Here is a 27,384-nt window from a genome sequence, read left to right as displayed (position 1 = left end):
AATGTTTAAGGTTATTGACCAAACTCATGCATTAACACCTGCTATGCAAAGATAGAACTCTGGAACTACAGCATAATGGGAAAAATCCCCCTCACCACTGGCAGGCAGAAATTTCAAACCCTGTCTCAAAACAAACTCTACCTAATCAAAGGAGATGTAGTTTTTTCCTTTTTACACAATACTAAAACAATTACAACCTCAATTACTACTGTTAAAACTAAAGGAATAGGCTGTAAAAGTGACCTTACTCAACAGGCAAAGTATTGTTGCTAAGTGATTTTAAAAATTGCTTAGCAAAAATACTTAATACTTATTGCTGACAAGCGTATTAAGCTTCCTACAACATGAATAGCTCATTCTTCCTCATCTTTTACTTTTGGGCTTTAAAACAACAGAACGACTGTTACTCCAGCTCTGTCTTTTCAGATTAACTGGTTAACCAAGTAATTACATTGTTTTCTCTTTTATTACTACTTAATCTTCTTACCAATACTGGTAAAACTTTGTTACTTTAAATAAGCCACTCACTGTTAAGAAGAACTTTTTATTTGTTCATCTGTTTGTTACAAGCTTCAGTGCCCACAATTCATAATAGTGTTTATGTAAAGAGTACTCTGATGGGAGTGTTAGGCAGTATTAATTACAGGAGTACTACCTACTGCATCTATAAATAGGCACAAAACCAGTTAAAAGAAAGTTCAGATTGCAGAATCAAGTGATCATGTTAAGAAGCACCACTTTATGGATGAGCTCATTTCAGTCCTCGTGTGTACACACTGATAGTATTTAACCCCTTGATCACATGATCTCCCCCCTCACCCCCATTCCATGGCAGAACAGCATGGGATTATTTCAATCTTAAATGAAAACCAGAAAAAAACCTATAGTTTTCAAAGTTGTTAAAAGCTACTGTATAGGATACTGGTCTGTGCAGCGTTTTGCCACCTTTCTAGGATCTACGTGGAGCTATTTAGTTAGCAAGAACATGTGTTTAGCTGTGAATATAAAAAGGAAGAGCGTGTGAAAAACAAGACCATCTTAGAAGCAAATTATCTCCTTAATATTAGTTATTCACATTTTGGTTCCAAAAGAACATAAGGACCATTACAATGCAATTTAACTTGATAAAAATGTGGTATCATACATGAAAACTAGTCAAATTACCTCAACCAAGAGAATTACCGAAGAGGAAATTAACTTAAGGGAAGAAGGCAAAAAAAGTCAATAGAGGTGCACTGATACATCGGTCCAATATAGGACTGGCACCGACATAAAGAAAATCGTCTGTATCAGAAATTGGCCTGATATGGTTGATAAATGGCCTGTGCATGCGCAGCCGCAGTGCAGCACAGCCTGGCAGCTTGGAGGGCTGCATGCAGCTGGTAAGTCTGTTGTGGTGGAAGGAGGGAGGAAGGGGGGGGGGTGCGGGGCAGATCATGGCCCTTGTGGTGAGGGAGTGGGGCTGGAGCTGGAGCTGCAGCTCATCCATGGGGCGTTGGGAAGGGGGAAGAGTGCAGCTCCTGCCGCTGTGCACCATTCATCCAGGAGCCGCTCATCTGGCAGCTCATCTAGCACTTGCCTGTTTATTCGGCGATTTCCGCCGCTTGCCCAGGAGGGCATGAGAGTGGTGCGTGCCTCTGGATCTGCATGGGTAGGCAGGGCTAAGGCTGCGCTCGGGGTGGACTGCAGCCACCCCAAAAGTTGTCATAGCCTCCCTACAGACCCAGCTCTTAGTGCTGCTGCCTGCCCCAAGCACAGCCCGGTACAGCCCTAGCCCCACCCTCCCCACAGAGATCCGGGGGCACATGGACAAGCAGCGTGCAGCAGGGGGAGCTGGCCGCCGCCGCCACCCCCCCCCCCCCCAACTGGACAGTGTTTGCCCCAGTCCCATTCCCTCCCTCACCGCAGGGGCCTTGATCTGCCCTCCTTATGCCCCATCTCTTCCTCCCTCCTCTTCCACCACAACAGACTTACCAGCTCAACATCACTCCTTAAGCTGCAGGGCTCGTATCAGAAATCGTATCAGGATCAGCTGATATGGCTCCTTAAAAATTGGCTATCAATACCAGCCCCAAAAATCTCTATTGATGTACCCCCTAGAAGTCAATTCTACTAGAGCTGTTATTGGCAAACTGTGAATAGTAGGTTATTGAAAGTATTCAAGTTACACACATTATTTTTTACCGTTACCTTTTGAGTTTTTATACTCACCTAAACCTTTTTGTCCAGGGTTTTTAGCAAAGTTAAAAGTAAACTGATAAAAATCTTTGAACTTTATTGGATCCTTTAGCTCTTGTTCCAGTCTTGGCAATAGAGCTTTTAGTTTTTCTGTGGTGTCACACCTGTTGCAGAAAAGATGGTTTGTCTATAAATATGCATAATTGTTAAACAAATGGTTTATTTTAAAGACAACAATATTACAAGATGCAACTGCAACATATCACTTTCATTTAAATTCTATAAACTGTGAAGTATATCCTTCACAAAATGTTTAAACAGAAACAAGGGGTAATGGTATATACAAGCACCTAAAGTACATATATCAAATAAACATTTATAAAATATTTTCTTTTTCAGGTTCTTCATTAATCCACAATCTCAACTAATGTAGATTTCACACGCTTAAAGAGCATTGCCAGAGTGCAGAAAGAATTAAATATAACTAGTTATAAATACTATTAACTGTAACGTACGGTTTTAGTTGCTATTATAATATAATTAATTTGATTTTTTTCCAATTTACCTGAGCATCCATCGCAGGAATTAGGACTACTACATATTAAACTTATGCCTAAAATATTGTATGACTTTTCAGTGACTGAACTGTACTGTCACAAATGTCAGGCACACTTCAAACTAAAACCTAGAAAAAGAGCTCTTCACTGTGCCTCAAAGATACTTATTCCTCAACTGATACAGTATCACACTGGGAAGATAAGGGCTTTTCAGGTTCACATGACTCAAACTAATACCAAAATTTATAGGATACTGGCAGTATTCTGAATTACACCTAGTAACTAATATGGAACAATATAGTAATTACTTGAAAATTATAATGTCTATTGTGGCTAAATCTTCTTGGCTGGCAAACAGCTTATGTAAATATTTTTACTAGCTGACACTTCTAGAATAACTTTATTAGGGGGCACATTGCTGTAATCCATTCAAAAGGACAAAGGTTTAATAATAACAAATTTACTAATACTGATAAAGACGAATACATTTTTGGCTTCCAAAACCACCCGATTAGGAGCTATCATTATATCAGCGTGCCACCTTTATATTGACAGCCTCTTGTCTGAGGAACAGGTCAACTCCCTAAATAATGTGGATACCTACTGTGCCTTTTAGATGTTCTCCACTTAACAGCATTAGACCTCAAACCAAATTAATCTAAATTAATCTAAAATCCCAATTAATGCCCAGTACAAGCATGACACTACCTGGGTTTTAAAAGGAAAAGTTTCAAACTAGCAAACTAGTGGCATTAAGTCCAAACCACCCGACTATCCACCAAGAAGCCTTGTAGGTGCTTCAAGCGCAGGGAGTAACAACAGAATTGTTCAAAACACTGACTGAATTCCCTCAGGAAAGACAGCAATACTATGATGAAATGTTAAAAATATCCTAAAGCCAAATGTCCAGAGGTGGCTCAATAAGTCTTATAATAAAGGGTATCAAATGTTGCTGGCAGACTTTAATTAATAAATAAATAAAAATCAAACATGAACGCCAGGTGGTTGCTAGATAATGAAGCAATTATTGTCATTACAGCCAGAAGCCAGACTAAAGGGGATAAAGTAATCAGTGGACTTCAGATGACACTAAAAGTTGTTTTATTATAATGTGTCAACATCCTTACCTAAAAAGGAAAGGTTAGAAAGAGGTCGGTACTTGGTGAGATCAGTAGCAACACACAGTTAGGCCCCTACTCAAGAAACAAAATCACTTGGATTAGATAGAAGTTGCCACCTATTACTAACGTCTTTCTGCAGTATACTAATCTAAAGCCAAATTAAATTTTATTAGCAACAGGAAATATAGGTTCAAGTAACAGGTCAAAATTTTCCACCTACCTCTACAGTCTCTTTTAGCAAAATAATTTGTTCCTTCTGATGTGGATCAAACAAGGACAGCTACTTGATCCATCTTTTTCAAGAAATAAGTATAAATAAAACATCATTTTCAGTAAGAAATGTTTGATTCTTTTGCTAAACAGGGACAGTATGGCTTAACCTACAAAGTTGATCAGCCTGAGTTCCAATAGCCACGATTTCACAGACACTACAGATGAAGAAAGTTTTCTTTGGGTCTATTGCCATGAGAAGAATTTTAAGATTATACTACAGTTAAATTGGACATCATTTCCACCACCAGGGCTCTAACTTCAACTCCAGATATCTCCCTGTTTTTCAAAGGTACTCTGAACAATAAAGTGATCAGCAGAGAGAAGGATTATTTATGGTACTATTAGTGAATAAAATTAGACTTAATGACAGTTAAGGCCAGAATTTGACTCACCCAATATGTGCAAAAATTTAAATAAGATTAGATTATGAAGGAATATCTTATCCACTTTCTTTTTGCTGCCTATATTCCAAACACTCCATAAAAGCTTTTGTTTCTATTCTTAACAGATAATGGTCCCAATGTCAAACAACATGCACTCTACTGAAATACCTTAATAGACTTCTGAATTTTGTATCATGTATACCAATAGCTCTTCTGTCACATCTCCATATTTGAAAAGTTATTTGCTAAGGTCACAGAAAAGGTTTTGCATTAGCATAACAGTTTGATGAAGCAGGAATTGTTTCATCAACTGCATTTGTGAACCTGCTACAATGACAGCCACTATCACAGAGACTGAACAAACTATTTACAAAGCTAAAAATATGATTCATTACAATTTGTACTTAACAGCCAGGCTCTCATACTGAGTGTTATCACAGACTTCCAACCTTTGCAAACCAGGAAGAGACGTACACAAGCACATACGACATACCATAAGTAAATTGTGGGACAAAATTACTGCTATATGCATTTTGGTGACTCTCTATAACTTACAGAATACTTTTTAAGAAGCCTTTTCTGAGTGAATTATATGCATCCTGACTTTTAATACCTGGCCTGAGTGTGGTTTCTAGTAGTAAAAGCTAAGCAAGCCAGAACTACCATATTTCTCCAAATCCAAGATCATTCAGAATGAATGATGACCCCCCCCAATAATTAGATTCTATATGCTGAAAAATTTATAAATTTGAAGATAGTTTTAATTTTGTCCACCTTATCACTGCAGTGGAGCAAGCAGTTAACAGGGGGGCAGGCAGCAGGTGAGTCAAGAAGCCTGCCCCTTCCCCCTTAACAGTGCCTGCACCTTCTGGTACCTGCCCACAAAGTGAATCTGGCTCCAAACCAGCCCCACAGCGCTGGTCATGGCAGTGGCAGTTCCAGCCTTGGCACCATCGTAGTTGGGAGCTGTTACCACTGCTGCTGTGTAGCCAGGCAGGGACCAGAGTAGCCACGTGACCCAGGCTGGACCAGAGCAAGTGCATGGGGGGGGCGGCACAAAGAAGGGTGGAGCAGGGCAGAAAGGCTCCAAATCCAGGATGGGACCTAATGCAGCAGTTGCCTGCCTCCCTACTTGTACTCAAATGAAAAATGAGGAGCTCTCCCAGGCCATCATGTTAAATGGGAGGAAAAAAAAAAAAATCTTGTCTTGGATTTCAATAAATATGGTAGTTTAGTCACTTTGGGGGAGCAGATAAGACTGTGGTTTGTCACACTGGAGACTGAAATTCTCTGTGTAAAGTGACTTGACAAAAATAGTCAATGACACTGAAATGTATGGAATTTATCCAGTCTCTAAAACTAGATGGGCTTTAGGGTCAGCCTAGGTTTTCTGCTCATTGTTTTCAGCCCTAGAAATGAGCACCAAAAGTTCAAGTTGCAGCTAATTTGCTATCAAACAAGAATTCAGCAAGTTCACTTACTCATTTATTTTCTCTTATGAATAAAAAGAGGGACACTCTTTGGACAAATGTAACTTACATATTTATATACTAGGAGCCAATACGAGAAGGAAAAGCTGCAAAGGTCCACAAGTGTTTTAGATATCTTACAAAAAGGGGTATAAAAGAGAGAAACAGGCCAAGGTGAGAGAGAGGAAGAAAAACAAAAAGGAGTAAGAAATCATCTAAACAGGTGATTTACACTGAATAAAAGTCTTGATTTTTTTTTTTTTTTTTTTTAAATGAAAGATGCCAAGCATAATCATGATGCAATTCCTGCTGCAGCCCAGTTCAGGCATTTGTGTAAATGAATCACAGAAAGTTGATAGGGTGGTGGTATTAAGATGGGAAAGAGTGGAATCCAGACAGTATAGTAGGTCAGCTGCGTGCATCTTCAGGGTAACATGGAACAAGTCCATGGAGAGTTTTAAAAACTTTCAATAGATTTGGCTCAGCTCCTAAGAAAGTTGAACCATAAAGAAAACTGACACACTCACCCCAATTCTGTCATGCCATCTACAAATTCCTTTTTGCTGAATTCACATTGAGTAGCTGCCCTGAACTTCCAGGCTACAACCAAAACGCTGATACTGGCAGGGTCCAGGCTTAAATCATCACAGAACTGTTGAATCCCATCAATGCCAATTTTATTTTCATCCTGTGGGTCTGCAGTTCAAAGTACAAAAAGGAGAATTACAGTTCTTAAACTTTCCTACGGAATACTGACCAGAGTACTTTTGATATGCTGCACTGTAGACATTACTGTTTTTGAGTACTTCTCAAACTTTTTATTTGGACATTAATTCAAATTTTAATCAATTTCAAAATGTGAATTTAAAGCAGATTTTAAAATCTTCCCAAGTCTCTCTGACAATCTTGTTTTTAAATTACTATTAAAATACTTGCTTTTTGTTCTAAGATTCCCCCCCTCCCAATCACCATATGAAAGAAAGAAATGAACAACAGGGAAGCTGCCTGAGAATAGGGAGAAATCAGTGAAACCGATTGTCAGCGAAGTGTTATAAAAAGTACAATAAAAGAGCATGTACTAGTTAGGAAATAGCAACAGGTGCATAAAAGAAATGCACTAGATGAGGTCCACAGATATTTCCCATCCCCACCCCTCCAGGGACACAAAAGGAAATGACCTATTTCAACTGAGATCACCAAGGTTTAATTACTGTAAATTAAAAAAACAAAAATTAGCCTTGCAGACAGACCAAATCAATGTGACAGTATTTACAGTGCTCAGCACTACAAGGCCTCAATCTAGATTAGGCTCCTCAGAACTACTGTAATTGTTCAATAATAAGTTATTTTTATAGGGTAGAAACACTCTGTAATAGCCAGTGTCTGGTTATGTCATAAGCCTGAAATTTAACTTTTGTTTTAAATAAGTAAACCTAAACAAATGCAAAAATCCTCTGTGGAAAATTATATTTGATTCATAATTGAACCCAAAGAAATTAAACACTTCATATGTAAACAAGACTGCTGTTTTACTTTAGTTTGGAACCCGAGAGAGTCTCTTAAAATGTAAGTTACACAAATCTAAAGTAATATTCTCAAAATTATACTTCTACTTTTCACAGTTGTGCCAGTTACAAAATACAGAAGTTATTCCATCATTTGGAAAAATAAGTCTTAAGTATTTATTTGACTAAAATAGCCACTGCATGAAACATATAGTTAAAACAATATTTTCAATATATCACAAGGTTGATATTTTGGATAAGTACTTGGTATGATTTTATCCTTCCCTAGGCATGGGTCTTACAATCTGATCTGACTGCAAGATTGGGGCCTTCATTTTAGGGTTCTCTTTTGCTTCTCAAACTCTTCTAATGATACAACAATAGTAACTAAAGAATTGATCCTATAAATAGCCAATAGTTAGAACATCAAGTAGTAGTAGTTGATGCAGCAAAAACATGTTATTAAAGTATCTTTATTCCATCACAATTGCTATGTGTAAAAGTAGTGAATAAATCTTTCCAGGGTATTATTTGCAAAAATAAGGTTCCAGGATAACATCTAAACGTATTTCTTAACTTCCTAAAATTATTCCCAGATATTTAAAGAGTCTGTACTGGAGTTAATGGCCAAACTCTGACTGGCTTCAACAAACAGGATTATTCCGTCTTTAGCATATTCATAACACCTGAGCAATTGAGTAAACAATAAAAATGAACAAGTGTAACTTTGGTTCAGATGTTGAATATTAAATAAAGAGAACATTGAAACAAGAACAGCTGAGTGGACAATGAAATATTACCTCACATTTCAAATACAATGCTAATGCAACCTACAGATTTTTGTAGGTTCTCTCCATTGTAATCCTCTGTAAAACTAGAGATAGGATTACAATAGACCCTTTAATCAGGCAGAAAGTTTAGGTTATGGTTAAGAAAGAAAAAGGTGTTAAACCAATTAAAAAATGCACTGTCATGACTTTTCCTTTTAAATTCTGGGAAAGCGATGTTTAGGTGTACATTCCCCCTTCATTACTTTCATTTTTAGCACTACAGAATTGTGTTGATGCATGAAAACAAAAACCCGAAACTGACTAAATTATTTTAAATTCATAAAAGTGAAGATGGAAGTAGAAAGGACACAAAAAAAAAAAAACAGTGAAGAAAAAAAAAATCCTTCAGTTTAGACATTACTACTGACAGTTACAAATTTAAGAAATTAAGTATATCTTTCACTTGACCATCTCCTTTCAAACTACTATACACAGATCAAGAAAAAACATTTAAATATAAGCAAAACTAACCAAAAGAAGTATCACAGTAATTAAATGTCTATGGGTGCACCCAAAGGAAATGTTCTAGTGCTGCTCGAGTGCCAGTGCACCTATAACACATTACGACCATATGTTTTTCTAAATTAAAATTTTGAAGATGACCCGTATTGTCAAATGGAATAAGTATTCATGTTATCCACAATCTGAAAAGCAATAGTATTAATAATCGTATAGGCCAAGATGCATAGAAAATAATTTTGGTAAGAATCATACCATCTATTAGGATTAGAAAGGGTCCATATTGATAAAAATATGGCTCAAGATCCATTTTAAAGAGTTCCAAAGAAAGTTTGAGCCAAGCAATAAACAGCAATGATATAAAGCAGCGTCACACTACTGTTTAACAAAAAATAATTGATCTAAGTTAGTAACATTTTGAAAGGAATTCTTTCACTGGACAATGTCTTGCGCTGCTTCCTTGACCATATTTCCTCATTTTTCCTATCAACACTAGCATTTAAAAAAAAAAAAGAACAGAAGATATAAAAGCAACTCCATCTTAAATTCACTCTCTCATGGATGTTTTCCCACCAAGAATCTCTTAACAGGTCATTTTACATGACTTGTGCTGTAATATTCAAACACAAAAAGTAAATTATGGATGGAGTTTCAACCTTAATCACATTTCCTTACTTAACAGATTTGTCAGAACCTTACCTATATCTGAAAATGTTTTTGTAGTATAAATAACAATACTACCACCATCTTTAATCTAAATTTAATTTTGAAAAAGTATTTAATACAGGAATTATAATCATGTTACCACATAACATATGACATACAAAAATTCCTTAACATAGTTTATGGACAGTAGGTCATACATACGTCCTTTACAGATAATAAGTCCCCCCTTTTAAGTAACTGGATTTAGTTTCATTTCGCTCAGTTCTTGCATTATATTTCCCATTGTCAAGGTGTTTTTACATTTTACAAGTAAAACAATCCGAAGATTGGGATGAACACTGAGCCATGCAATAGTAGACAGATAGCCTTACAGCGAAGCAAACCTCTCAAGTGCAGCAACACACAGACTAAGTAACAACAGTTGGACATTATGTTAGCAACCTTTTATCTAAAAATGTTACTAGTGGCAAAAAGTAAAGGTATAAATGTAATGTAAATTAAATAAGTTATAAAACTGATCCTTACCTTTGTATCTGTTATATAATTGTTCTAATTTCTTTCTGTCTACTGAATTTTTCATGGATTCTTTGTAGTACAAGTCTGGGTTCTGGAAGTAGTTGTCTGTTGCCACTTCTAGTTTCCACTCATTCTGCATTAAGCAGTATATAGCAGTCCTTTCACCAGCCTGGGTAAATGCCATAAACTGGCGGACCTTGTCCTTCTGAGACGATTTAAGCTTATGCTTTGGGATGCAAAAGAAGCAGGAAAGCCAATGAAGCTAATCCAGAAGTTTGTTTCAGCACTCTACTATTAATGCCTATCTTAAAAAGGGGCTTAAATTTCTTGGTGTGTGGCATCTCCCACTTCAGAATTACAGAAAGACAAAGCCTTGTTCTTCTGCAGTTAAAGACAGCATTTTCTTCTGAAAACTGAAATGCCAGCATTTCTAAACACACTTTCAGCAGCAAATATTTTGGCAATAATAAACTCCGATCACTGTTTTACTTGCACACACAGAAACATTTTTTTAAAAGTGTCTGACCTCTATATGTTCCATTTCCTGTAAGGTTTAAAACTTATTTGGTTAAAAACTCTAACCTCCCCACCCCCGCAAAAAAAACCTGAAAGCCCACTATGACTTTGACCAGTATTCTAACATGCTGAAAGTAAGTCTATGATTAATAAGTTCATGATAACAAAAATTTTCAAAAACATGACTCTCTCAAATTTGAGATTGTGTCTGTAAAGGCCTTGTAAAAAACTGAGTTTTTACTCTGAATAATCTTAAGAGTTTTCCTATTTTTTTCCAGAACTAATGAACAATACAATATTTTCCAATTGACCATTTAAGACAAAGTTGCACATTTCACATCTGAATGTCAGAAACAATTAGGAACAATTGTTGCTCCCAAGTTAATTTAGAAGAATACACAACTCCTAAAGCAAAGTTAGAGATTTGCTCTAACTTATGAAACTAAAAAGTTCTTGTACGTCTAACCAAAAGCTTTAATACCAGTACCTCTTCTATTCTCATAATGTATTAACTGCTGTGCAATAACCAGAAAAAACAAGGATTTACAGAAACCAATAAATGTTTTTATTAACTGCAGTAAGCCAATGCTCTACAACAACCCAGAGCATACTGTTGGAGAACAGGAAAGTGGAGTTAAAAGATGACAAAAAAAGGTATGAAAGTGTTTTACAACTGCTCTCTGCAATACTTTTTTTCCTTTTTGCTCCTTTCTTTTCTTTAATATTTCTTGCTTTTGTTAACTGATAGGTTTTACAAAGTTATCTTGTGGGGACATAACTAAATCTTAAATTTTAAATCAACAAGCATGTATAACATTAAGCAAAGACTTTCTAATCTCACAGCATTAGAAAAAGCTATCACTTATGCAGTTTTCAATATTATACTAGTCTGACTGTACATACAGTTACTATTTACTGATTATCTCTTGTAAATACTAAACACGGTGACCCTATTAGAATGTTATTGCAGTTGGTCATAAAAGAGACCTGAATCATGCACCCAACATGCACATGTAGCTTTTCTTTGAAATGTAGCTCCGACAATTGAAAAACAGTGATGAAAACAAAACTGGAAACAACTTTGATTGCAATGACGGGGGGGAAAAAAACCAAAACAAACCTATAATAGATTTTACAAAGGCATTTTGAAAGGACTTTTCTTACTCCAGTTCAGAAAATGACTTACACTTGTGTCAAGACCCCCTCAGGGAAATGGAAATATCTGAGCTCCCAACTCAAATCCTGCATGGCTCACGCAAGATCCCAGTGAACAACAGGTGACTCGGCACAAGGACAAAAAAAAAAAAAAATCAGCTCTTCGCATGTGCAAACCCACCAACCCCACCTCACCTGCACTGGGCTTTGCTGTATCAAAAGGAAACCCTCAACTCCTGCAAGACAGAGACAAAGCCCGGCCAATGAACTTATTCCATCCCGTCTATACCTGGCTGACGCTCACCTGTCTCTGTGCCTTTTCTAGAGGTGTAATGTGGGGCGGGGGGCACCATGACGGCTTAGCGCAGGCAGGGGGGCAAGTTCTAACCTGGACAAAATGAACTACACCAAACTGGAGACTTCACCACACCTTCAAGCTCTCCTGTGTAACAGGAATTTTCATTTCCACCTAACTCTGACAATCTCTGCTCTCTTCCTGAAGAAGGGGGTGTGCACCCAAAAGCTTGCAAAAAAATAAAATAACTTGTTTGCAAAGATCTCATTGGTCTAATAAAAGATATCACCTCTTACACCAGCTTTGATGCCTCTTGAAAAAAAATAAATAAAAAGAGATGCCTACATGTCACCCCCCCTGCCACCTCCTGGGCCCCTGAGGAGCCCCTGAGGAGCAGGTGGGTTTCCCTGCACCTAGGACTTCAACCAGAGGCAGACACAGGCGCTGCAAACACCAGGCGATGCCTTGAGGCCAGGAACTGGGACCAGCAGGGGCTCCTCCAAGCAGTGCCCAGGGACCCCAGAGACGGGGGGGAGGGGAAGGGGGAACGCCCCGCCCCCTCCCCCGCGCGGGTCACGGGGGGCCCTGGAACGTCACAAACCGACACAACCGTCGCCCCCCTCAGGGGGCCCCTCCCCCAAGGGGACCCGGCTCCTGCCTGCCCGAAAAAGGGAAAGGGCTGCGGCGCGTCAGCGCCCAAAATACCAGCCCCGCCCCCCACCCCCGCGGCCCGGGCCCTGCCCCCGGTGACCTTCCCCGGTCCGACCCCCCCCACGGGGAGCACGGGAGGCTGTGACGCCGCTGCCGGGCCCGCGTGCGGCCTCCCCTGGCGGCCGGGCAGGGGTGGGCGGTGAGGCCGGGCCAGCCCAGGCCAGGCCAGGCTTTTCCCACCTACCATTTTATCACCGGTGCTTTGCCCAACTTCACTGCCCAGCGCCGCCGCCGCTTTCCGCGCAGGCGCGGCCCGGCCGCCTATCACCGGGCGCGAACGGGCGCCGGGCGCGGAGCAAGGGGAGAGGGGGGACGCGGGGGCCGCGCGGGAGCAGCCCCCTCTCCCGCCCGGGCGGCACTGGCGGAACGTGGCAGGCGGTGCGCGAGCCCGGCACTACTCAACGCTGCGCGGACTACCACTTCCGTGATGCACCGCGCCGCCACGGGCAGGCAGTGACTTTGGCTCCCGTGATGCACGGGACGGATGGGAAGAGCCGGCGACTCCAACTCCCGTGGTGCACCGCGCCCCTCAGCGAGACCGGGCCCTATCCAAGCCCGGGATGCCTTGCGCTTAAAGGGGCCGCGCCGGCGCTCGGTGAGGGCGTGGCTGTGGATCCGTTCGGTCTCCGTTCCCCTTCCCCCCCGCCGCGGTCGTTGGGACGGTTGTCGCCGATGACGTGGCAGCGCTCGCCCTGCCTTCTCCCCTCCACGCCCTTCTCCTCGGCTCCTCCCGCTGCAGGTGTGGGCGGAAGCGGCAGCTGGAGACGCGGGCGGTGCCCGGGATTCGTCGCCGCGGTAGGAGCAGGCGCGCGACGCCTTGCCGGGGGCCGGGGGGGGCCTACACAGCCTGGGGCCCCTGGGAGCGGGGGCAGCTGGGCTTGGCTCTGGGGGGCACCTGTGTAAGGAGCAGAGCGAGGCTGGGGGGGGGGGTCTGAGGGCCTTGTGGCCCCTGAGGCTGTTGATGGGCATCAGCGTTACCTTGAATTTTGAAAGCCACACCCTGGAAACCTCCTCTGCCTGCCCCCACTTACCACTAGAGGCTCGGTGAGCGGGGGGGCAGGACTTGGAGCTGTTGCTGTGACTCGTCACTGGGCCAGGGGCAGAAGTTGCACACAAACCGGTTTAAGCAATTAGGAACTGGTTTACACCTGTAACGGAGCAGAAGTTCAGCACACGTAAACCTCTTTCAGAGCAGCCAGAACTGGTTGAAGATCAACCTGATTGGAGGTCAGATCTGGCTTCACTGATTTAGGTCAAACTGATTGATGAAACTTGTGATTGAGGGAGCTGGGGACCCACTCTGCTCTGCGAGTGGCCGAGAGAGCCTGGGATCCTGGAGGGTTTCAGCACCTTAATGGAAGGGGAGCTGGATCTGGCAGATCGGAGATGATCCTGCCCTCGAGTGTTGTCACATTGAGCCGCATAATGAGTGCTTAAAACCGTTTTAAGTTGTTAATGTGCAGACAATCCAGCGGTTAAGAGGTCCAGTAGCTGCTCAAAATGACTGTAACAAGGCCCTGAGAGAGGAGGGAGTGCGAAAGAGCTGGGGAGTTCATGGCTGAGGGTCCCTACCTCATGCTCGTATTTCAGGCTGGATTAGAGACCAGCTCAAGAGTGGTCAGGCATTTTCAAGCACTAGGTTTATAGCTTTTTATCTCTGGATTGTTCTTCTTTATCAGGTGATAATTACTTTGCAGGTGTGGCCTGGCACTTGCCAGTGAGTTGCTGATATATGTACTGTGTTGCAGGGGCCTACAGCTGGTTGACTTGCTTTATAACTGGGTAGTCATTTTGATCATGTGATGATACTTTTTATGCGAGACCCGTCTAGATGTAGTGCCATGGTTCACTGGTTCAGTCTGTGATAATTACTCTGTGCTTATGGCCAGTCTCAGTTAGCCCAGGTCTAAACGTATTGCACAGTTCACAAGTTAATTGCATGATATATGTAACATGTGCGTGGCAGGGGTCTGAGAGAGACATTGTTAACTGCACAACTGCCTGCTGTCCAGCAGAAGGGTAGGCAGTAGTTTGAGCCTTTTCTACCTGCTCAAGGAACTCTTTCAGTAACCTGAGGATCAGAGCGGGCTCCTACAAGAGATTGAAAGAGGTACACCCTGAGGCAAGAGCCCTTAAATCATATAAGGGTAAAATCAGAGGGTGCATTCAAACGTGGACACATGTAGGGGAATATGTTTCCCACAGGTGCCACTGTTTTTTGCTCCAGGGCATGCCCTGCATGTCTGCTCTAGTGTGTGGCAAATTGTCCCAGGTGGGGTAGAGGTCCCAGCAGTGTTACTGGGGACCTCCCAGCGCAGTAGTGGTGCTGATCCAGCTGCCTGGGGCAGCCAGGCTTCATTTCTGGTGGTGCATGCTGCTGCTGCATGTGTGACCCTCCTTTTTTTTTTTTCTGAGGCTTTTTTGACACCGAGACCCCCTGGTGTCAAATTTTGGTGCTGCGCAGTAAATTAGCAGTATGGTGAATGGGTCCACTTGTGCTGCGTATGGTTTGCAGTGCCTTAAACAGCTTTGAGGTACCGCAAACCACATGTGTGTGCTTGTCTGGAGGTGCTCAGAAAGGCTAAGGGGCAAAACAGGTTAAAATTAGCAAGGGCATAAAAGGCAACCAGAAGAGGAAAACAAAGGGGAGTAGGGATCTGTTATGGAATGGGTGAACTAGTGATAACAGGGAACACAAAGAAGGCTGAAGCTAGGTCCATCACTGAAAAAGGCACTTTTTGGATTCTTAATTAAATTCTTAATTAAATGACATTTTAACAGGATGCTGGAAGGTCTTGCCAGAGCTTGTAAAGAACAGGTTTAGGAATATTTAGGTAAGATAGTTAAGTTCAAGATGACTAAAATCATCCCACAGTGAGTAAGAAACTAGCTAAAGTAATCTCCGAACCATCAGTGATTATCTTTGAGAATTTGTGGGGGGAGGGCAGCAAGATCCCAAAGGATTGGAGAGGGGCAAGCAAAATGCACATTTTTCCTTTTTGTTGAAAGGACCAGCCAACTTAGCTTTGATCTCTGGAAAGGTCCTGGAACGAATAAGTAAGCAGTTAACTTGCAAGTACCTCAACAATGAATGAAAAGAAGACTGTTACAAGTTTGTCAAGACCATCTTGTCAAACCAATCTCATTTTCTTCATTCACAGGGTAACTGGCTTAATGGATAAGAGAGCAGTAGATGAGAATTTTCTTAACTTTTTTAAGGTATTTGGCACTATCCCAAGTGACATCTTCATGAACAAGCAAAAGAGGAAGATGTCTAGATGTAATCATAATCAGGTGAGTATAAAATTGGTGGAAAAATTGCTCTCAAAAAACTACTTATCGTTTGCTGTCGAACTGGGAGGGCATCTCAAGTGAGATCTTACAGGGGGCTTTTCTGGCTTCAGTTCTGCCCGGTATTTTCATTAATGATTTGAGGGCTGGAATAAAAAAAATACTTTTATAAAAATTGTGGATCACATTAAATTCACCCTCCCCCCGGGGGTGCATGCAGCAGCAGGAGCTGCTGCCCCTCCCCATCTCACCCCAATGAGCCGCCTGCAGCTCCATCCTCTGCTTTGGCTGTGCAGCACCTGCCCCAGCCCCACTCCTTCCCTTTCTGTGGAGGCCTTGATCTGCCCCCCACACCCCCATGCCCCTTCCATCCCATCTAACCCTGACTTACCAGCCAGACACTGCTCTCTAAGCTGCCAGGCTGCATATTGGCTATCAGATCGGTAGTGGCTGATTATTTCTGGTTAATAATCAACCATCGGTATCGGCCAAAAAAATCTTTATCAGTACACCCCTATGAAATTGTATAAAGATAAATGCAAAGTGCCAAGTTTAGGGAAGAAAAATCAAATGCACAACTCCAGTGTTGGCAGAAAAGCTGTGGCTTACAAAGAATCACTCAATAATGGTGAATCACCAATATTCTGATTTTAAGGGAAGCTAATTTCAGCACAGCCCACAGTGAAAGGAATTATGCGTGGGAGGTAATTATCTGTTCTAGTTGGTGTGGATGAGGGTGGCATGGCTTTGGCATTGCATTTTAAGAAAAACAAACTAGAGAGCCCCTAGTTGACAGCAACGAGATTGAAGACACGTTTAGAAAACATAACCGATGAGGAATAGTTTAATGGGTGGGGTTTTTCTCCAGAGAAGAGAGAACAGAAGTAGGACAGAGTTTTCCTATCTCCAGGCAAGCTTGTGTTCAAATATTAACACCTTGTATATTAACGAAGGGAGAGAGTAACAAGTCCTGTTAGTGGTGACCAGACATAAGCCAATGTATAGACTCCACTGAAATTATCTCATGATCAGGGATCCTGCTTTCCTTTGTTTAAAAATCCAAAATTATCTGATTTAAAAACTCCCAAATCCATCTTTTTCCACAATTAAAATGAAACGCCACCATATATGTATGTATCAGTTGAGCACAGTGTTTTATTGATATATTTAGTTTTAAAGCAGTTTGGAAGCCTACCAGTACCTCAATCATTATAATAAAATAAATTTTAAATACCTATATATTTTGGTGTTTGATTTTGTTATTTTTTTTATCCTGAAAAATAAGAGTTCCCACTGTCCCCTTCACTCATCAGGACATGGGTCTAGCTGTGGCTATTCCCTTGCCCGCCCCGCTTTTTTTGTGCTGCTGAGCAGCCCTGATAGGCCAGTGCCTCCCTCTCAAGCCACAGCCCCCTCTAGCCCTGCCATCATGACCTATACCTCCCTGTGCTACCACCTCCATCCCTGCTAGCAGAGCTGGCCTTAGGGATGGGCAGCGAGGGCAACTGTCCAGGGTACTGAGGTGGGGAGGGAAAGGGGGTGTCACAGCACCCTCAACGTGGCTCAGGAAGGGGCAGAGGCGGTGGCAAGGAGCCAGGGGTGCTCCTCATTCCCAGCCCCAAGCCCCCTGCTGCCCCTTGCCCTGCTGGAGGGGGCCTCTAGTCCCCCAGTGTGTGGAGCAGGGGGGTGTTGGTTTGGAGTGGGGACTGTGTGGAGCTTGGTCCCTGCCTTGATGGTGCCTGCTGCTCCAGACTTACCAGAGCTTGGCCGCTGATGGCCTGTACCAGCCCCATGCCATTGGGGCCATGTGCCAACCTCCAGTGTGCCTGGATCGCCCCTGTGCTATTGGGGGGTACCCAATGGTGTGGGGCTATTCTAGGCCATCAGGGGCCAAGCTCTGGTGAGCCCAAACTGACCCTGCACCATTAGGGAGGCCCCCTGATGATACAGGGGTGATCTGGGCATGCCTGTTAGCAACATGTTGGGAGACCATGGGGGGAGACATGCTCCCCCAGATTCCTGTGGTGCACAGGGCTGCAGTCTGGCCGGATTGCTAGACTTGATGCCGCTGCTGCTGGGAGCCATACTGCTGCTGCCAGGAGCCCCTCACTGGGCAGCACCCCCAGGCACACCCCCACTGCCAACCCTGTCCTGAGGGTGCCCGGTCTGGCAGATAGGGGAGCAGTGCACACTCCCTCCCTCCTTCACTAACTGTTGCCAATACCTCAATCTAGGGGCACAGGGCTGCAGCCCAGCTGGACCCAACACCCCACAGCAAAGGGTGGCCATGGCAGCATGGAGTTTCATAGATTTCATAGACGTTAGGGCTGGAAGAGACCTCATAAGATCATCAGGTCCAACCCCCTGCCCAAGGGGCAGGAAGTCAGATAGGGTCAAAGGATCACAGCAAGATGAATGTCCAAATGTTTCTTGAAATAGTCCAGAATAGGTGCTTGCACCATCTCTGGGGGGAGTTTGTTCCAGATCCTGATGGACACCTCTTATGTACTTATAACTGCCACCCAGTCACCCCTGAGCCTGCACTTCTCCAGGCTGGAGAGTCCTATAGCTCACAGCCTCTCTTCATAAGGCCTCTTCTCTTGTCCTCTGATCATGCATGTAACTCCCCTGTGGACTCTTTCAAGCTTCTTCATGTCCTTCCTAAGTTGTGGAGCCCAGAATTGGGTGCAGTACTCCAGCTGTGGCCTCACCAAGGCCAAGTACAACGGGAGAATGACATCCTGGGTCTTGCTTGAGATGCATTGGTAGGAAGTTGTGCCCTCTACTGTGCCCCGCCACACATTGCTTATGCCCCACACATCCCCCAGAGTTATCTGCAGGGAGGAGCTCCCACCACCCTGCCTGACTGTATTGCTAGGTGTGTGTGTGTGTGTGCACATGCACATTGCACTCCCTGCCTTCCCTCCCCCCAGACCCAAGCAGCTCCTTTCAGGCTGGAACTCTGCCAGCTTGCAAGGGGAAGCTTGTGGTTTCCCACTTTAAATTGGAACATCTGGGTCTTTTTCCTTTAAAGGGGGACATTGGCTTTTTCTGTGGGCAATGGAAAACCCAGATCCCTGCTCGTAGTATTCCACCTCACTTGTTTCATTTGAACTTGGGGGGGGGAAGCCCTGGGATATTTCTTGAAGGTAGCTGGTCCAGAGGTGGGCAGTTATTTGGGCTGGAGGGTTACTTGAATGAGTTTTGGTGAGCTGTTGAGGGCTGCACACGTGCAGTTCCTGGCCCCAGGCCATTTTCCCCCATGCCTCACTGCAAGCCAACACCTGCAGCCCAGCCCACACTGTCATCAGGGCTCCTGGTGTGTGCATTCCACCCTGCAGTTCCCAGAAGCTCTGATGGCAGGGCAGGGCAGAACAGCATGAAGGCCTGTGGCCAGGCTTCATCCCCCATGTGCAGGAGCTGGATGAGCCACACTCAGATGCTGGCAGCTGCTGGGTACAAGCAGCCCCACCTGCCTACCCAGGACTGTGCTGTGGCTGAAGCTGGAGCCATCGTGGTCTGAACATGGCTTGCATAGGGCCTTTCACGGTGCCAGGTGGGCAGGGTTACTTCTGCCCAGCATCCCACAGTGCCTGGGAGATGCAGTCCAGCCCTGCAGGCCCTGGGTGCCTCCTGCAATAGAGACTGGGGCCTGACTGTGACTTGGCCAGGGCTTATGGGGCTAGGATGAATTTCCTAGGTGCCACAGGGGATGCTGGGTGGAAGCAGCCCTGTGCACCCAACACCATGTGGAAGCTATGCTTGGACTCTTGCTTCTGCTGGTGGGCAGCAGCTCTGGCTCCAGCCTCTGCTGGCACTGGGTGGTGGTGGGTGGGTGGGACTGCTTTTGCCCAATGTCCCCTGGGGTGCCAGCTGGAGCTAGAGCTGCTGCCCACCCCACCCACCAGCAAAGGTGAGCGTGGCTCACCCAGGGCCTGCCACACGGTGCTGTTTTACATCTGCAGGCCAGATAAAATCAGTTGGTGGGTCGGGTCTGGCAACGGGCTATATTTTACCCACCCCTGAGCTTATCTAAGACTTCCTGAAACCGACATACATGAATTCCAACAACATGGTGTAATGGAGCATTGAGCAACTATTTCCTTCTAATTTATCAAGGACCTTGCAATCTCTAATTCTGGAGTCAGCAGCCTTTTGCCAGCATAGACTGTGGGTTATAACCCAGGCCTCGTTGAGGGCTACAACCTGGAGCGGCCAGCTGCCTGCACTTACACTCTTCGCTGATTTCTAACCCCTGTCCATCAAGGATTAGTGCAGACGTGATGGAGCAGCAGTCTCTGTAGCGGAGAGGATAGGTGGCATGGTGCAGCTCCTGTGCCAGATCAGATTTTTGAGGCCACTGATCCCCTGTGCTAGATCAAACATTTTTGGGCAGGATCCAGCCCACTGGTTGTTGGTTGCTGACCCCTGCTTTGCAACTGGTAGTGTCCTGCAGGGCAGACAGCATCTTGTAGGAAAGCTGGTCCCAGGCAATCATTATTGTATTCCATTTGTGATCACTGTTGTTTATAATTAATTTGACCAAAGTTCAAATTTGCAGTTGAAAATGAAACAAATATTTATTTCTTCTGTTGAAAATTTGTTGAAATTTAATTACTGATATTCTGCAATTAAAAAATAGTAAGTTTAGATGGCAAGCACATTTTTACAGGTAACTTAATTTCACTTTGTTGGGTATTACATTTATATAAAATTTCTAAATCAATGGAGTTTGTGCAGATTTTTACTATGGTTTGAGAACCTATAGTAGATGTTTTTAAAAAACAAATACTTGTTGTTTCTTTAAATTGAAGAACAGTCTTGAAAAGTCTTTTTTATAAAGAATTAAAAATAGTTACTAGCAAACTGGCTTCTGAATGATACTGATTTATTTTAATGTTCCCCTCTGAATCATTTTTTAAACACATTCTGCATAGTGTGGCTTATGGTTGGAGACCACTGCATAGCTTCTGAAAGCTCAAGGTCAGTGACTAAATATCAAGGCAGTTTCATTGCTATGTGTTGTGTATGCTGTAACCTCTTTGAGGCAATAATTAAAAAAAAATCTTTATACTGTACTTAACATGCTTTGGGACCCTTGATAATAATTCGCATAGACTTTTTAGTTATCATAGAGAAGTAGGGCCGGAAGGGACCTCCAGAGGACATCTAGTCCAAGCCCCTGCCTAATACAAGATCATCCCTATCCAAAGCATCCCATACATTCAAACTATAATCTAAACTACATAAAACTAAACCTTTTTAATAGAAGTTTGAAAACCATCTCAGAGTATCTGGAAGAGGAATTATTTTTTATGTTTTTAATTATGTACAACGTTATCCTAACAATTTAACTGAATAATAGTGGGGTTTTCTTGCTTTGGTTTTGAGACTTCCATATCTCATAACTGACAACTGTGTCTGGAACTGCTAAACTTTCCAGCTTTAATGGGTTTAAAGTGGAATAATGTGTTTTGAAGAGCAAGAAAACAAAAATATGTTACTAACCCAGGGAGACTTGGTTTTAACTATCTGTTGGTCTAAGGAGAACACATTACTTTTATTAAAAAACAAATTTCATTGTCTTGAACGTGTTGTCTCTGAGTTTGTTTTTTTCACTGTGGATCCAGGGCTCTATTATTAAACTTTGTCTGACTGCTGATTTTTTTATTACCTTTCAGCATAACATGTGTATCTGAGATGCAGAGAGCCTGTAGCAGAAGGCTTTGGACAATTCCAAGTTATGTTTCTCCCAACCATAATAAAAAGTGGACAATGAAGGCAATTGTATTTATTTCCTTATGGACGTTGATTTCTTTGCTTTGTTGTCAATTAGCGAACACGGCGGAACATGATGATCTAGTAAAGCATGCAATAAAGCTGCATCGTGGGAAAGGAGCTGCTGTCACTCAGAGAAGACAGTGGGTCTCAGAAAACTGCAGAAAATTGTCTGGGCTCCTTCGTCAGAAAAATGTGGTCCTTAATAAACTAAAAAATGCAATAAAAGCAGTGGAGAAAGACTTGAGGCTATCAGATGAAGAGAAATTATTTCAGGTACATACATTTGAAATTTTCCAAAAGGAGCTAAATGAAAGTGAAAACTCCGTCTTTCAAGCAATCCATGGACTGCAAAGAGCTCTTCAAGGTGATTACAAAGATGTTGTAAATATGAAAGATAGTAGTAGACAGCGATTGGAGGCCTTGAGGGAAGCTGCAATTAAGGTTAGTGATTTAAAATTTTCTATGGAGGTTAATATGGGAAAATTATTAGCAGTTTTTCCAGTTGTATAGTAATATGTTTTTAAATACTTTTTAAAATGCATTAAAAATGTGGAGCTACAGCAAATACACAACACTTTTATTAAAAATGGAATTTTGAATGAAGCTAGAATAAATTTGTTTTCTTTAGATCAGTTGATTCTCACTCAGGGGGGTGCCATGGCACCACGGGGTGGCTTCCGATCCTTTCAGTGATGCCAGGAGTGCCACACAACTTTTAAGTGTGCAAACATGATTTGCAAGATAAGCCCAGAAATTTCAAAAGAGGTGTCCATAGTGTTGAAAAAATTCAGAGTTGGGTTCCTCTCTGGTGAGCCACAAGTCTCCCACCAGATCATTCTTGTTATGGGTTGTGTGTAGTTGACAACAGGTTTCTAACCAAACTCCCAACATCCTTGCTGCCAGTATTTTGTGGGCAGCCAGGAACTGGCTTCTGTGGCTTATCACTTTCTGAAGCTCTGGCAATCATATTGCTGACAGGATTTTTGATCATTTCACTACATGCCTGCAAAGTTCTAAATAGTAGTGAAGCTCTCCAGAATCATAGAAAATTAGGGTTGGAAGGGACCTCACTCAAGGGGTCATCTAGTTTAAACCCCTGCTCAAAGCAGGACCATTCCCAACTAGATTTTTCCAGCCAGGGCTTCATCAAGATGGGTCTTAAAAACCTCCAAGGACAGAGATTCTACCACCTCTCTAGGTAACCTGTTCCAGTGCTTCATCGCCATCCTAGTGACAGATATTTTCCTAATATCCAATCTAAATCTCTCTTGTTGCACTGAGACCATTTCTCCTTGTTCTGTCTTCTGTCACTACTGAGAACAGTCTAGCTCTGTCCTCTTTGGAACGACCCTTCAAGTAGTTAAAGGCTGCTATCAAATCTCCTCTTAGTCTTCTCTTCAAACTAAATAAACCCAGTTCATAGATTCATAGATGTTAGGGTCGGAAGGGACCTCAATAGATCATCGAATCCGACCCCCTGCATAAGCAGGAAAGAGTGCTGGGTCTAGATGACCCCAGCTAGATGGTTATATAACCTCCTCTTGAAGACCCCCAGAGTAGGGGAGAGTACCACCTCCCTTGGGAGCCCGTTCCAGACCTTGGCCACTCTGGACATTAAGAAGAACTTCTTCACAGTTAATCTAAATCTGCTCTCTGCTAGCTTGTGGCCATTATTTCTTGTAACCCCCGGGGGCGCCTTGGTGAATAAAAACTCACCAATTCCCTTCTGTGCCCCCGTGATGAACTTATAGACAGCCACAAGGTCGCCTCTCAGCCTTCTCTTGCAGAGGCTGAAAAGGTCCAGGTTCTCTAGTCTCTCCTCGTAGGGCTTGGTCTGCAGGCCCTTAACCATACGAGTGGCCCTTCTCTGGACCCTCTCCAGGTTATCCGCATCCCTCTTGAAGTGCGGTGCCCAGAATTGCATGCAGTACTCTGGTCTGACCAGCGCCCAATAGAGGGGAAGTATCACCTCCTTGGATCTATTCGTCATGCATCTGCTGATGCATGATAAAGTGCCATTAGCTTTTCTGATGGCTTCGTCACACTGCCGACTCATGTTCATCTTGTAGTCCACTAGGACTCCAAGATCCCTTTCCACTTCCGTGCCACCCAGCAGGTCATTCCCTAGGCTGTAGGTGTGCTGGACATTTTTCCTCCCTAGGTGCAGCACTTTGCATTTCTCCTTGTTGAACTGCATTCTGTTGTTTTCTGCCCACTTGTCCAACCTGTCCAGGTCTGCTTGCAGCTGTTCCCTGCCCTCTGGCGTGTCCGCTTCTCCCCATAGCTTTGTGTCATCTGCAAACTTGGACAGAGTACATTTCACTCCATCGTCCAAGTCGCTGATGAAGACATTAAAGAGTATCGGTCCAAGGACCGCACCCTGCGGGACCCCACTGCCCACACCCTTCCAGGTCGAAACCGACCCATCCACCACGACTTTCTGGTTGCGACCCTCCAGCCAATTCGCCACCCACTGGACTGTTTAGTCATCCAAGTCACAGCCTCTTAACTTGTTCACCAGTATGGGGTGGGATACCGTATCGAAGGCCTTCCTGAAGTCTAAGTATACAACATCCACCGCTCCTCCTGTGTCCAGGCATTTCGTAACCTGGTCATAAAAAGAGACTAGATTAGTCAGGCATAATCTGCCTGCTACGAACCCGTGCTGGTTTCCCCTCAGCATAATTTGTCCTGCCGGGCTCTCACAAATGTGAGCCTTGATAATTTTTTCAAAGATTTTGCCAAGGATGGAGGTGAGACTGACTGGCCTATAGTTGCCCGGGTCCTCCTTCCTCCCCTTCTTGAAAATGGGGACCACATTGGCCCTTTTCCAGTCCTCCGGGACTTTGCCCATGCGCCACGAGCGTTCAAATATTCCCGCCAGTGGCTCTGCAATGATGTTGGCCAGTGCCTTCAGCACCCTCGGATGGAGCTCATCCGGGCCTGCCAACTTAAAGGCATCCAGTTCTTCCAAGTGACTGCACCATCTCAGGGTCTACACATGGTAGTCTGGCGCCTTGCTGCTGCCTCTCTACAATCCCAGTGAGAGACTTGTCATTCCCCTCACTTAGGAACACTGAGGCAAAGAACTCGTTGAGGAGTTCAGCCTTGTCCCCCCTGTCTGTCACCAATTGTTTCTGCCCATTTAGCAGGGGTCCTATTCCTCCCTGGGTCTTCCTTTTACTCCCAATATATCTAAAAAACAATTTCTTGTTGTCCTTTACTTGGGATGCCATCCTCAGCTCCATGGTAGCTTTGGCCCATCTAACTGCCTCCCTACAAGCGCGAGCAGAGGAGGTATATTCGTCTTTGGTGATCTCTCCCTGTTTCCACTTTTTATGTGCTCCCCTTTTGGCCCTTAGGCTGCCCTGGATTTCTCTGGTCAGCCAAGGAAGCCTCCTGGCCCCCTTCCCTCTTTTTCCTCGCATCGGGATTCCCTCTTTTTCCTCGCATCGGGATTCGAGTTCCCCCAGCCTCTCCTCAAAAGTCATGTCCCCCAGCCTCCAAACCATTTTTGTTGCTTTCTGCTGAACTCTCTCCAACTTGTCCTTTCTATAGTGGGGGGAGGGCCCAAACTGGACACTACTCTATTCTGCACTGGTGAGGCCACATCTAGAGGGGAATAATTACTTCCCTCAGTCTACTAGCAGCACTTCTGCTAATGTAGCCCAGTCCAGTATGCTGTTATCCGTCTTGGCAACCAGGGCACGCTGCTGACTCATATTTATGTTATTATCTATTGTAACCCCTGGGTCCTTTTCTGCAGAGCTGCTTGTTAACCAGTCAGTCCCCAGGCTGTACTGATACATGGGATTCTTTCGTTCCAAGTGCAGGACTTTGCACTTGTCCTTGTTGAACCTCATGAGATTTCTTTTGGCTCAATCCTCCAGTTTGTCTAGGTCACTCTGAATCCTAGCCCTACCCTCCAGTGTATCTACTGCACCCCCCAGCTTGGTGTCATCTGCGAACTTGCTGAGTGTGCACTCCATTCCCTTCTTCCAGATTGTTAATAAAGATATTGAACAAAACAGGCCCCAGGACTGACCCCTGGGGCACTCCACTTGATACCGGGTGCCTGCTAGACATTGAGCCATTGATTACTACCTGTTAAGCTGGACAATCCAGACAGTTTTCTATCCACCTTATAGTCCATTCATCCAATCCATGCTTCCTCAGCTTGCTTGCAAGAATGCTGTGGGAGATGGTATCAAAAGCCTTGCTAAAATCAAGGTATATTATGTCCACTGCTTTCCACTTTTTTATTTCACTCTTCAGCTTCTTGACAAGGAAACCATCACAAAAGGAATATTGGAGCAATCTGTCTGCTTTCTTGAGAAGGCCACTTTGTTAGGTCACACTTGCCACACATCTGAAAGGTTATGTTTATACTAGGATAGAAGTTCTTTTTAAATGGAAGTTTAGATTCTGCAGGAAGGGGGAATTTAGGTTCTCTTGTGAGCTAGGTCAACATGTTATTTAGGACAAAAAAGATATTTTTTTTCCTTTTACCTGACTGTTTATCCTAGCAAGTGTGTGGTTGGTTAAATAGTGTCTTTTCTCCCTAATTCATTATTTATTATAGGAAAGTCAGTAAGGTATAACTCTTGTGGGGGAAGGGGGGGGAGAAAGCTTACCTGAGTTGCTTAAGATCACTTGCTTTCAAATTGCAATGACTGCATTACTTCCAGTTTTGTTCTAGTTTCTTGTGGTGTTCTAAACTTTGTATCCACAAGATGTTCCTTTTCAATTTCCTACTGGGTGATTAGGTGCTGATTTCCAAGGATTATAGTAATGTTTCTTTCATTTCCTTATTCCGAGTGAACGGAAGTATTTCCTAGCTGAGTGCTGGGCAAATGTCATCTCTCGCTTGAAAAAGTGTCAATTTTTTGAAGGACAGCCAAAAAAGGCAGGCTAAAAGAGGAATAAAATGGTAGAGACTACTTTTGTTTTCTACTGGTGCTTAGGAAGAGAAGTGACAGAAACTTCAACTTACCTTGTGGGAGCTTCAGATTTACTGGGCACCTACTAACCAGGTGGTGATATGAAAAACAATAACCAGGGCCTGGGGATGCATCTTGGTAGAAATATGCCACTGTTTCCTTTCTTAACAGCACAGGGCAGCAGAAGCAAGATGGTGTTCTCTATAGGACTTTGCTCTGAATCTTGTTGGTAGACATGCAAGAGGAGAATAGGTCCCAATTCTTGATGTATTAACCAGTGAATTAAATTTGTCAAGAACTTTTATTTTAACGTCATTTTAAAAAGGCATCTCATTCCATACCATTGTGAGGCACAGCGTAGTGGGTATACTACAGTGCACACTTTTGCCTTGCACACAGTAAGAGATGAAAATGTTTCTTCTTTTTAGCAATTCCTTATGTGACTCCCCTTGCTCCAGTGCAGCCCTGAGATATTTGCTTACAAAGTTACGGAGTGGATGGAAAGGGGGAGAAACATCTCTGATACAGTTGAAGCTGTTTCCACCAAGTAAACAGAGATAGTTGTAACTAACTGTTCTGATTGGGGGAAGGAGGTGGCAAAATAATTTCTTCTCTTTTTTATGGAAGGAAACTTGACTGTTAAATGCATCCTGTGTTCTAGGCTACTACCATCCAAATAAAGTGTCTGTGGATTGGTCTAGAGCTTGTATATGAAGTCGGCTTTTCCCTCTTAAATGG

The 27,384-nt window shown here is 43.5% G+C and overlaps 2 protein-coding genes across 7 annotated transcripts in view; one reads left to right on the top strand and one right to left on the bottom strand.

The window, feature by feature from the left end:
* Nucleotides 1–12,919, bottom strand: part of DCUN1D2 (defective in cullin neddylation 1 domain containing 2) — a 37,648-nt gene extending 24,729 nt beyond the window's left edge. Inside the window, exons 1-4 of one of the 2 annotated variants that reach the window (XM_006272469.4) lie at nt 12,819–12,919; nt 9,967–10,183; nt 6,509–6,677; nt 2,212–2,342 (exon numbers count right to left, since the gene is read on the bottom strand). In XM_006272469.4, coding sequence (XP_006272531.1) covers nt 2,212–2,342; nt 6,509–6,677; nt 9,967–10,183; nt 12,819–12,821 — 520 coding nt within the window. In that variant the 5' untranslated portion in view covers nt 12,822–12,919. Of the gene's footprint in view, nt 1–2,211; nt 2,343–6,508; nt 6,678–9,966; nt 10,184–11,659; nt 12,588–12,818 lie in introns of those variants that run through there. The other variant, XM_006272470.4, reaches the window with a different exon arrangement.
* Nucleotides 12,920–13,152: 233 nt separating this feature from the next.
* TMCO3 (transmembrane and coiled-coil domains 3) overlaps nt 13,153–27,384 on the top strand; it is a 61,177-nt gene continuing 46,945 nt past the window's right edge. For 3 of the 5 annotated variants that reach the window (XR_009459196.1, XR_009459197.1, XM_006272464.4), the window contains exons 1-3: nt 13,236–13,429; nt 15,796–15,928; nt 21,607–22,147. Coding sequence is in view for 3 of the 5 variants with exons in the window: in XM_006272464.4 (XP_006272526.1) it covers nt 21,626–22,147 (522 nt within the window). In the remaining 2 variants the exon portion in view is untranslated. The other 2 variants (XM_059721055.1, XM_014600469.3) reach the window with 2 other exon arrangements.

The sequence above is a fragment of the Alligator mississippiensis genome, chromosome 1 (assembly GCF_030867095.1).
Source record: "Alligator mississippiensis isolate rAllMis1 chromosome 1, rAllMis1, whole genome shotgun sequence".
NCBI classification, from domain to species: Eukaryota; Metazoa; Chordata; order Crocodylia; family Alligatoridae; genus Alligator; species Alligator mississippiensis.
This window is presented reverse-complemented; position numbering and strand designations above follow the sequence as displayed.